The sequence below is a fragment of the Protopterus annectens genome, chromosome 5.part0 (assembly GCF_019279795.1).
Source record: "Protopterus annectens isolate FY-2018-M chromosome 5.part0, PAN1.0, whole genome shotgun sequence".
Classification (NCBI taxonomy): Eukaryota; Metazoa; Chordata; order Ceratodontiformes; family Protopteridae; genus Protopterus; species Protopterus annectens.
Window position 1 is genome coordinate 481,724,131 of NC_056735.1, and position 11,707 is coordinate 481,735,837.

The 11,707-nt window shown below is 34.2% G+C and overlaps 1 protein-coding gene across 1 annotated transcript in view; it reads right to left on the bottom strand.

Annotated features, from left to right (window-relative positions):
* The window catches only part of CFAP47 (cilia and flagella associated protein 47), a 7,413,452-nt gene that overhangs the window by 4,390,957 nt on the left and 3,010,788 nt on the right, over positions 1–11,707 (bottom strand). Inside the window, exon 30 of the mRNA XM_044071840.1 lies at positions 7,877–7,958. Coding sequence (XP_043927775.1) covers positions 7,877–7,958 — 82 coding nt within the window. The remainder of the gene's footprint in view (positions 1–7,876; positions 7,959–11,707) is intronic.

Sequence of the window (11,707 nt, forward strand, 5' to 3'; positions counted from 1 at the left end):
CCAGGTCTTCTCAGTCCCTCATCACTAACTTTACAATTTTCATCACTGCCATGATATCCATAACCATCATTAATTTTATTAATAAATTGTCTGCCTTTATTATGTCTAAACAATACCCCTCCCCTTTATCAGAATTCGTGTAACCTTTTGGTTTTGGATACAATTTTCTGTGCATACTCATACATGTCCCTTTCTAATTTCCTTTTCTTGCTGTTTAAAATCCCATTTAATTTTTCATCAATCTGCATTCTGAGATCAAATTTTTTTTCTTTTCTTGATCCACAGAAAACATGAGATCATTAACCAAGCAGGAATTCACATTATTTATTCTCTCATTCAGTACCTCCATAACCCTCCCACTCTGCTTAATAATGGCACATAGAATATCAAAACCACACCTATCAAAAATATTCAGAGGTTCCAGATGGAATTCTGAACCTTCCTGTACATTGTTAGGGTACTAAATACCCTCAGTCCTTTTGGTACAATATTTAATTTAATGCATTCTATCAAATAAGCATTATCATCATTTAAAGTCTTAAATTTAAAAAGCAGTTCCTGTAACTTGTTTAAATTGTTAGCATAAGTGTCAGCTTCACCATTTTTACTTTGCTGTACATATTTATCAAAAGATACATGCTTGTTAAGCCATGTATTCAAATTACATTCATTAACCCCAGTGTTACTGTTTATGCTAGAACAGTCACCTTGTGTCTGTTTTTCAGTCCTTAAATTCGAATTGTTATGCCCATTACTGTTAGAAGCCATCACAGTGGATCGTAAAATCTCTGGAGTTCTTCCTTCCATCAAACACAGGGGAATTAACTAAGCCATTCTCTCCATTTGAACAAAGGCAAGTACACACTTCATTTCCTTCTTCTTCTTCATGCTGATTACCAGGCAATAAAGATTTGGAGTTGGGTTTAAGCAGGGAATGGCAAATTGGTGTCAGCAATTCCACAAGCTGTGTCAACTGGCCAATCAACGGCCAATGTGGGGAATGCATATTATCAGCTTATAAAAAATCATGTATAACAAGGTCACAAAATTCTTTATCATAATATGTTATTATAAAGTTAATTAAGTATGTTATTCTATATTTTTTGGCATATAATTTATTCACATATTCATATATGTATATTCTTATGCATCACATATCTTGGGGGGTTTCGTGCATTTTTCATGTACTATTATTCATTCATTCAAAATGCAATTTGTTTTGATACATTGAGATTTGAATGTGTGCGATGGATAAGGGTTAATGAGCAACACTCACTGTTTAACACTTTTACAATTGAATGATTTTCTTAATGAGCCCAACTGATGTGTATTTAAATTTGCTGCACTTTTTGGTGTAAAAATCATTCCTTTGAAAGGCTGTTGAGCCGAGGTACCGGGAAGCACCAGTAAATAGAGATTTTATTCAACTTTTTGGCATATTTTCATTTATTTCGGTGTGTTTTCCAGTCTGGTTTTTGTTTATGTGAATGTTGGTGTTCTTTGGAGTGATTTTTGGATTCTATCAGTATGGCACATTTTGACTTGGCAATATTTGCCCACTCTTCCATGCAAAAGCACTCCAAATCTGTCCGATTGCGAGGGCATCTCTTGTGCACAGCACTCTTCAGGTCACCCCACAGATTTTCTATTGGATTTAAGTCTGGGCTATGGCTGGGCCATTCCAAAACTTCAATTTTCTTCTGGTGAAGCCATTATTTTGTTGATTTGGATGTACACTTGGAGTCATTGTCATGTTGAAAGGTGAAATTCCTCTTCATCTTCAGCTTTCTAGCAGACGCCTGAAGGTTTTGGACCAAAAGTAACTGGTATTTGGAACTGTTCATAATTACCTCCACCTTGGCTAAAGTCCAAGTTCCAGTTGAAGAAAAGCAACCCCAAAGCATGATACTGCCATCACCATGCTTAAACATGGGGATGGTGTTCTTTTGGTGATGCAAAGTGTTATTTTTGCGCCAAATGTAGCTTTTGGAATTGTGGCGAAAAAGTTCAACCTTGGTCTCATCAGACCATAACACATTTTTCCACATGCTTTTGGGAGATGATGTATTGTTTTGCAAATTTTAGCCAGGCCTGGATGTTTTTCTATGTAAGAAAAGGCTTCTGTCTTGCAACCCTAGCCCATAGGCCAGACACATGGAGAATATGGGAGACCATTGTCACGTAGTACAAAACCAGTACTTGCCAGAAATTCCTGCAGCTCCTTCAGTGTTACTGTAGGTCTCTTGGCAGCCTCCCTGACCAGTTTTTGTCTTGTCTTTTCATGAATTTTGGAGGGAACTCCAGTTCTTTGCAATGTCACTGCTGTCCCATATTTTCTCCACTTTTTGATGACTGTCTTCACTGTGTTCCATGGTATATCCAATGCTGTGGAAATTTTTTGTACCCTTCTCCTGACTGATACCTTTCAACAATGAGATCCCTTTGATGCTTTGTAAGCTCTCTGCGAGCCATGGCTTTTGCTGTAGCAGATAACTGAGTAAATGTCTGAATAATCCTACTAGGACAGCTGAACTTTATTTGGGGTTAATCAGAGTCTCTTTAATTGATGGCAGGTGTGTACCCAAGAAAATTGAATGTTGCAATTAAAGCAAAAGGTGCTTCAAGAAAGTATAAGTTTAATGGTGTGCACACTTATGCAATCAGCTTATTGTACTTTTTATATTTTTTTCCTAACAGATTTGTTTGTTTTTCAATTGAATTGTACAGGTTATTGTGGTCTCATTTTTTTAATATCACAAAACCTGGCATTTTAACAGGGGTGTGTACACTTTTTATATCCACTGTATATAGTTCCTGACCCTTTATTTTAACCCTGTTGCAGTGCTCTGTCAAAATTATAACCAAATGTAAATTCTATATACTCTATTTCATGGACTTTTGTCTCTGCTGTTCTGTTTTCAATGCCATGAAAAAGGTCATTGAACTAGTGTACTTAGCTGGTTAACACATAAATTACTTACTATGAGTTTATTGTTTACCCTTGTTAATTACCTTCCCTTGGAGTGAAGGTGGTTGCCTCCCCCCAATTCACTTTATCTGTTTTGTTTGTATTCCTGTTCTTGTTCATTTTCTCTAGTGATTTTTGTATGGGCTGTCCAATGAATTGTGAGTTTTAAGTGTTCCCAGAGCTACATGCATATTAGCATATATTAACTCTTTCTTTATCCCTACTGCTCATCTTTCAGCCAGAATTTTAGCTAAATGTCAACTGACAAAAATAGCACTAATCTTTCTGTCCTGAATGTGCTTTTGGCTTTTAGTTACCTCTATATTGACTTCTACACCCTTTCCATTTTTTTCTACAATGCTGATAGAAGTCTTCCAAACCTTGGCTTACCGCTGTCACTGGACTGTTATTTCTGTGCTGGCTGCTAAGGGCTTTTTCCACCTAAAAATATCTAAAGTCTGATCTTCTTTTAACTTCATTACACAGCTCTTGTCTTAAACAATTGAATGATTGTCTATGTTTGTTGTTTTATATAGCTTTGGCTTTTAGCTGTGTCTTTTGAAGAGTTTCTTTTCTCCTTACCCTGTTGAATATGTTTCTCATCGCTTTTTTTTTTCAGACTATTCAGTATTGGCTCAAACTGTCTTTGCTTTATCTGCATGCCTATATATCATTCTCTGGAAATGTTCCACCCCTATCAGATCAAATGCTAGATCATTTTCTGAAATGCATGTATGGAACACACTGTTAATCCCTCTCATCAATGGGCAGACCAATCCAAGCTGGAAGATTATAACAGTTGATTTGGTATGTGTTTCTATTCTTTAACTGCATACTTTTTGCTGACTTGCTACTGATGCTTCTATCACTGCTCATTTAATTTTTGTCAGTTTACAGACATTATCACATTTGATTCTTTTCTTTGTAGCAAGATGTTTGAGCAACAGCTGTAAATTTTTAGTGCAGCATACTTGAATGAACAGCTTTTCTTTTTTTTAGTGTATTTTGTATCACTGTGTTGCTTGTTTTAAGGTAAGCTTATTTGATTTGTATAAGATAAGATTTCATACGGATGGCTTGGCAATTTCATTCTACAGCACTTGTATTAGGCAACTGTTGATTACATTTGATGTGTTACATACTGCTGGCTTTTAGTTGTGATTCTTGAAGATTGCCTTTTGCTGAACCTATTCCTTACTAATGCTTTTTCACAGACTATTCGGCATCAGTTCAGTCCAGCTCTATAAATCCTCAGTTCACTCAGCTTTGCTTTCTCTTATACTCTACCTCAATTCCCACTTACCCTACATTATTTCCTTTATAAGCTGCTTTTTCCTTCCATCCTACCTTCAGACACTCACATCAATGTACTTCACCTGAGTGAGATATACTTTATTTTCTCTCTTCCTGTCTCTGCAACCAAGCACCACCCAAACCCGATCTAGATTCTTTTACAGGAAATGTTATGCTCCCACAGTGACACACTGCAATACAGGTCACCTGAATAATATAAAACTTAAAGTACCTCCTTGCAATCCTAGATCTATTATCTCTTATCTAGTATTTAATTTTCCATTTTTACAACTTCTCTCTATCAAAATGTATGATTATTATAAATGCAAAGATATTTTATTTTTTATTTCATTTTATTATTCTATTAAACTACTGTACCCCTGCTACTTGGTTGTTTCATTAATTACTTCATACATGAATGTATCCAACAGTTCTGCTCTCAAATAGGAAACAAATTTCACACCTATGAATCCTACTTCTTATATTAATCTGCCTATTAAAGAACCACCATGAAGGATTAACTGTATTGATTTTTACCAAACAATCATGCATGGTGATAAGATATTATTAAAAATAAATATTTTTTTTCTCTATTAAAAGATATCTAGTATGTCTTTATTTTCTTATCAGTAGATCTTGTGCCTCCAGGTGATATCCATGTAAACCCAGGACCTTCACACTGAACCATTTTATGTAACTCATTTAACAAATACCTTTTTAGGGTTTATGAACAGTTGTAAAATTAAGAACAAAGGCCTTAGTTAAACCATCCCCAGATTACTGCCATAACAAAATCACAATTAAAAGACAAAATTCTGTTTTCCCCTTTCATCCTTCAAAACCACTCCTCATTTGTTGAAGAAATGCAATGAACAGGGAATGGTGGAAGAGTTCTAACTCTTACAAGGAACACTTAATCCTTTCTGCAAATCTTTACTTCAAAAGTAACTCTGTATGTGATTATGCTCCTAAATAGATTACTACTCAAATATAACCAGGAAGCACACTGAAACTATACTCTGAAAAGCTCCCAGAATTACAACAGTTCCCCTACCTGTCCACACATTAAACTGCTACTGCAAAAACAGCATTCCCTAGAGTATGGCTTGTCATTTGGACCCACTCCCAAAAACAAAAAGCACATACAGAAGTAAAAACACAAGATTCAGATGAAGCCTTTAAATATTGTCTAAAAGACCATCTTCTCAAAGTAGCTTAGTGTACTAGCTACCATGACAATGATTAATACCAGTACTTGACCTATTAATGCTTTTGTACCTGAATCTGTATGTATTGCTCTAAATGATCTGATGTTTCTCTACTGAATATATGTACATAACTTACTTATAACTCATGATTTTTACCAAAGTATTTGTACTTGCTGATAACTGTTGTTCATTGCCAATGTACTAGCACTTAGATTTTGAAAGCAATTAACTACTTTTTATTAACTGTACATTTTCCTTCAACTCTTATTCTGTATTTTACACTATGCTGCTCACTGAGGCTGTGAGTTGGCTTTAAAGGGTCAAAGGACCAGCCCGCCTACCTGATGAACAAATAAAAAATAAATAAACAATTATATAAATAAAATACATTTTTAATTTTGTCAAAAGAACAATAAATGTGTTATGAAAATGACAAGGACTCTCTGCTTCTGATTATTTGACTTAGAAGGATACAGAAAAACAGGATCTACATATCCGATTGATTACATTGTGCTAATTTAACTCTGTTTTAAATGTACACTATATATTATAATTTAAAATACATAATTTGTGTTTCATAGGCTGTTTAAATGCTATATGAAATTTTATTTTTCATGAAAAACATTATTTATTCGTTTGATGTAACAAAAGGGTTAATCGATTAACTTATTTGTCAATTATGATGTTATTAATTTTATGAATGGGTAGGATATAAAATGAGTCAGTCTTGTATAGTTTTGTATCTGTTTGTTTGTATGGTATTCTGAAGTTTTTATTAAAAAAACGAAAGCACTAAATTTACACAGTGTGGATTCCATCTTTCCTTTCTGAGGTCTTTGGCTTGGTTCTGGTTTGTGGAAAAGTTTGTGGTTAACTGTTTTAAATGGACATGTATCCAATTGGACTCTCCCGGTCAAAAAACATAAAATAAATATATATATATATATATATATATATATATATATATATATATATATATATATATATATAATCTAGAACAAAGGATGTTACTGTTTCTCTGTGCTCTGCCCTAATCATAACAATTATTGAATATGATTTTGCCTTTTACATGTACCTAGTCAGAGAAATCATCCAGCTAAAAAGGCACTAAAGGTCACTCATGAAAAAAATTATTGGTCTAAAAATCCTTGACTGCCAAGACAGACTAGAAGGCATGTCCCTATACTCTTACAAAAACTATGCAGCAATGAATTTTATTATAGGGCACTGATGTCCTATGATAGTCAACCTATCTGTAAATTGAATTTGTAGTATACTGTCTTTGTATGCAATGATTTGGTTCATCTATAACAGGTGTGATCTTTGAGTATGTTCTCTTCAGGTATTCTGCCTTATTACTTTGCTGGCCTTTGTGGGCCCTAATCTGGTATGTCATCCAGCAGTGCTAATCTGTCCCACAATAAGGAACTGAGATTTTGCCACATGGATTGAGGCTTCTTGCGTTTTTCTTTATGATTTGAGCATGTTCTGTTTTCTAGCATAAATGCTCTAAGGCAATTTTCTGCTGACCACCAGGACAACCTGATATTTCCACTGCACTATGGTGCTTGAAACTGTACTCGTTCCCCCTTGGGATTACTGGCCTCAGAAACCCAAGCTAGACTAAGAGTCTGGAAATACGTCTATTACAGATATGAAGATATTTGTTCTGTTCTTCCATTCTTTCTTCACCCTCTTACTCTGTTTTCTTAATTTGGCTCTGTTGCAGTATAAACTATATTTCTGTGATATGTCTATAATGAATCATGAAGTCTCATTTTATTGATATTCAAAATATCACAAAGCATCTAAAACTCAAAATAAAACATATACAAAAGATGCAATGTAAAGCAACTCCAAAAATTCATTAAACAACATTCTTCTAAGTAATTAAGATTTCATGTCCTACTTCACAGCATGGTTCTGCCATCACTCCACTACTACTTAAGAGTCAAACAAACTTGAAGAAAAGAAGACAACTCACCTTATTCTTTACTCCAATTTGTTTGGCCTTGGATAAACTATTAAACAGCATGTGCATCAAGCAACTGGCTAACACACTGCAGTGTTGCTTTAGGATATACGAGATTTCAATTGTCGACAAAAAGTTATGCAACAGATGCTAGTAGTGTTCCTTTTTTGACAGCATCAGAAATGGACTGCATATCTGAATGTTAAGTTACTTTTCTGATTGTCTATACATACTTCCTTTATTCAGATTTTACACTGTCATTTGTTCTGTGTAATGGAAGCCTCATAATTAATACAGTTTTAAAAACAAGTATTGTTAGGTTCAGTAGCAGACTTTCTTAAAGCTTTTTTATTTGCTTAATGGTTAATGATAATTTACTCTCAGCATAAACCTTTAAATATTTGATTTTATTTTAACATTTAAAGACAATTTTACCTGTAGTGTATTCCATGTTTTGAAGTCTTCAGGTTCCAGTAGAAATTCTGGCCTCACATGAGCAAGACTAGCTCCTTGTACTCTGCAACAGATTAAAGATAAACACTCATTTTTGTTAAGAGACAAATAAATCTCACATTTGCTGAAAAAGTGATAGTTGTCACACAACGATCAGCTAAAAATCAAAGTTTATGGAACAACTTTTTATTAACTGTACTTCTCCGTATGTGTTTACAACTAAGATGCAATGGTTGCACTAATTTAACAAGGACATTTTTGTTACAATATTTCTGTACAATACTGGACAGAGTCCAAACACCTTAAAATGATGTATCATAAAAAAAAAATTAAACTTTATTAGAAACAGCAGCAGCTGCAGTAGTAAAACTAGCATGTATGACTAAGTAGCTGAGAAAATTGTGAAAACCAACCTAGCTAAAGTGTTATTTGTGCAGGCTGCAAGAAACAGATTAGTGTAAAAAAAAGGCTGGGTTGGCCTTAAAACTATCTAATTTGACAAGGACAATGTAACCAAATTTGACAAAGTTATCTGAAGATAATCTGTATACATTTTTTAATGTGTAGTTCTGACTGAGAAAACTAATATGTGCACCCCTAACATCAAATCCACAGTATAGCAGTTCTTGTATTGGGTCTATATTAGAATCGTGAAAGCTTACTTTCATGAATCCACATTCACTGACACATAAATGTCGAAGTCCTAAAACAGCGAAGAGCAAAAAAAGCAAATCTGGAATGTCGAACGTCCTTTTTTTGTCCAGCAGGGTGATCGTGGGGATGAGGAAATAAATCCTTTTCCCCACTGTAGTGGTCTTGGAGTTGGCATATTTAAGTAGGGGGGTGTGCAGGGGGGTTTGCCCCCCTGCAAAAATGTTTTAAAAAGTGTTTTGCTTTAGGTTTGTTCCGTTGGGTATACCTTACCTGTATGGCACTGTTGCTTCCAGGAATATGTTCGACGTTGTCATTTTCACATTTTTCATCCTTCGCTCTTTTTGGATTTCGACATTTATGTGTCGATGAATGTGGATTCGTGAAAGTAAGCTTTCGCGATTTTAATATAGACCCCTTGTATTTACTTCTTGAGCAGACAAAATACTTGAAGTACTGTATAAACTGTACTTACTTTAACTTGGTACACTCTCAGTTTGCATCATAACTGAAAAGGTTCATAGGAACAGCTCACTTACTTAGCAAACAAATAAAAATACAAATAAAATAAAAGAACATGTGTCTTCTCAATATTTATTAGCTCAGAAAAAAACTTTAATAGACAAAAATTGATACCTGTCTCAGGCTGTTGAGCAGGGGTGTAAAAAGTATACAATCCATGCTATAAGTTGAATTGATATGCTTTTCTTACTTTTGCATAAAAAATTGCTGGATTAAGGGCCTTGGCTTGATGTTTCTGTGGAGATGAGCTGATAAGAGCAATATGTTTTAAAGCTAAAAGTTAATCTTTGTTGAAAGCATTAAAATTGTTTTCTACATCTGGGAGAGGAATAAAGATAAGACAGTATTTAGTGTAAGTAGAAACACAAGCAAACCATGACTCTTATTAGCGTGGATAACCTTAATTATGGGTCAATTAAAGCCTGTTACTATAGCTGTCAATTTGGGACAATTGTTCCTATTAGTTCATTACTAAAGATGTAAATACTTATTTGTGCTTGTATTAAGTCAACAGGTTATGTGGGTATTCTGAGGATGTGTTTGCTTTATTTTTTTGAGAGTTTATATTAAAACAAAAAGTCTCAAGATGTGACACAGGTTCAAATAGACATGACAAGAAACAACTGTATAAAAGATCAACCTGACAAGTACCAAATAAGCAGGAAATTAACATTCAAAAAGGTATTATGCATAACAGGTGGTAATAACTTATCATAATGGCAACACTGTCCATATTATTGTTGAATGTGAATGGTCTCACAGGTGTAGACATTTACATATGTTTGTGTGTGTATGTATATATCTATAGCGTGCACGAATGTCCAAACACTGTAATGGAAGAATAAATAAAAAAACAACAGCAGCTCCATCCCTTCAAATTATAAATAGCATGAATGCAAAAATAATAATGCGGAACATTCATAAAAGTTTATAAAATGTTCACGAGACATCCACATAATATTCAAATGGCTGATTTAATAACAGGAATTTCAACTTTGAGACAGTATTTTATGTTTATGTGAATTAGTTAAACCTTCCCCAACTACCATATCAATACCTAAAAAATAAAATGCACTGTATTGTGGTGCAATATATGCTGATACAAATCACTCCTGGGACATCTTCAATTAATGTCACTCATACAGGTAATCAAATGTTGAATGTCAAACACCCGAGAAGTACTGACCGAGGTGAATGACTTAGTTCTTGAAGCCAATTTACTATAAGTAAAATGTCCACAAAATGTACTACCAAGAATCCTTTTGGATTTGACATAAGAATACCAACCATACCCCTCTTAAAACCAGAAAGAGATTCACCCATGGTTTTACCCCTGTGGTAGCCAAAATGACAGTTCACATCTAAACATTGTTCAAAAAATGGGTCTTTCTTTAAAACATACCAGTGGTTATTAATAATGGGCTTGATTTAAAAATGTTGGTACTAAAAGTAGTGATAGGTAAAGCTGAACCATCATCATCATTATTCACCATTCCAATTGCACCATTCACCTCACGTTTACTTAATAACACTGCCCTAGTTTGGCTGCTATCTGATATGCAGATTTGATTACATTTTGTTTATAGCCCCTACTGTAAAAATTGTTTCATTAAATTAGAGGCCGCATATTGAAAAATATTATTAGAACTACATATACACATATATACCTCAACTGTAAAAACTGAGATAAAGATACAGTCCCACATATATATATACTGAAAAGGCAAAAAACATAAAGGTAGACTCCATTGAAGCAATGTTCCAAAGTTTTATGAAGACGTGAGTGCCAGCCCAGGGAATGTTGTGGACTGTTTGATAGTGAATGATGTTCACAATGAAATTCAATTGGTTGTTAATTTGACCAATATTGTTCTTTCTCAAGATGAAGTGAATTTGTTAAATACAGGTTTAGGATATATCCCCTCTTTGTATGTTTCTCAGTATACAACAGTTATGGATATAAAGAATTTTTGTCACAGTCTTAATTTGAGATATTTTTATGCCCAGAGATGAGCGATGGGTAATATTGTTGAAGCTTCATTTAGATTTAAAAAGTCGACGTTCCAGCCACCTTACCACCCTACTGTAAAAGTTTTCGAACAACAGATACTCCGAGTTACACATAAGTCAAAATTTTATTTATAAGAATTTCAAACAGAATTTTTCTAAAGAACAGAGGATTGCTTTGAATAATTTAAGATTTAATGACAGGGTGCTAATTGCAACTGCAGATAAGGGTAGTGCTATTGTGATATGGGATGTGGGAGATTATTATTATGAGGCTTCTAGACAACTGAATGATCTTATCTCTTACTGCAGATGCCTTATGATCCAACTTTGAAATTTAAAACTTATATTGATTGTTTTTTGTTAAGTATGAAAGACGAGGGTATTATTTTGGACGTGTTGTTTCAACAAATTTTGGTGGATAATCCTAAGCCACAATATTTTTACATTCTGCCCAAAATTCATAAGTCAGTACCAAAACCTCCTGGTTGACCAACTGTCTCTGGAAGGGGTTCCCTCATTAAACCATTGTATGAGTATTTGGAATCTAAACAGAAATTTCTTTTATGTTTTGTTAGGGTACATATAAAACACTAATGAGTTTCTTACATTGATGAATGATTTACAGGTTCC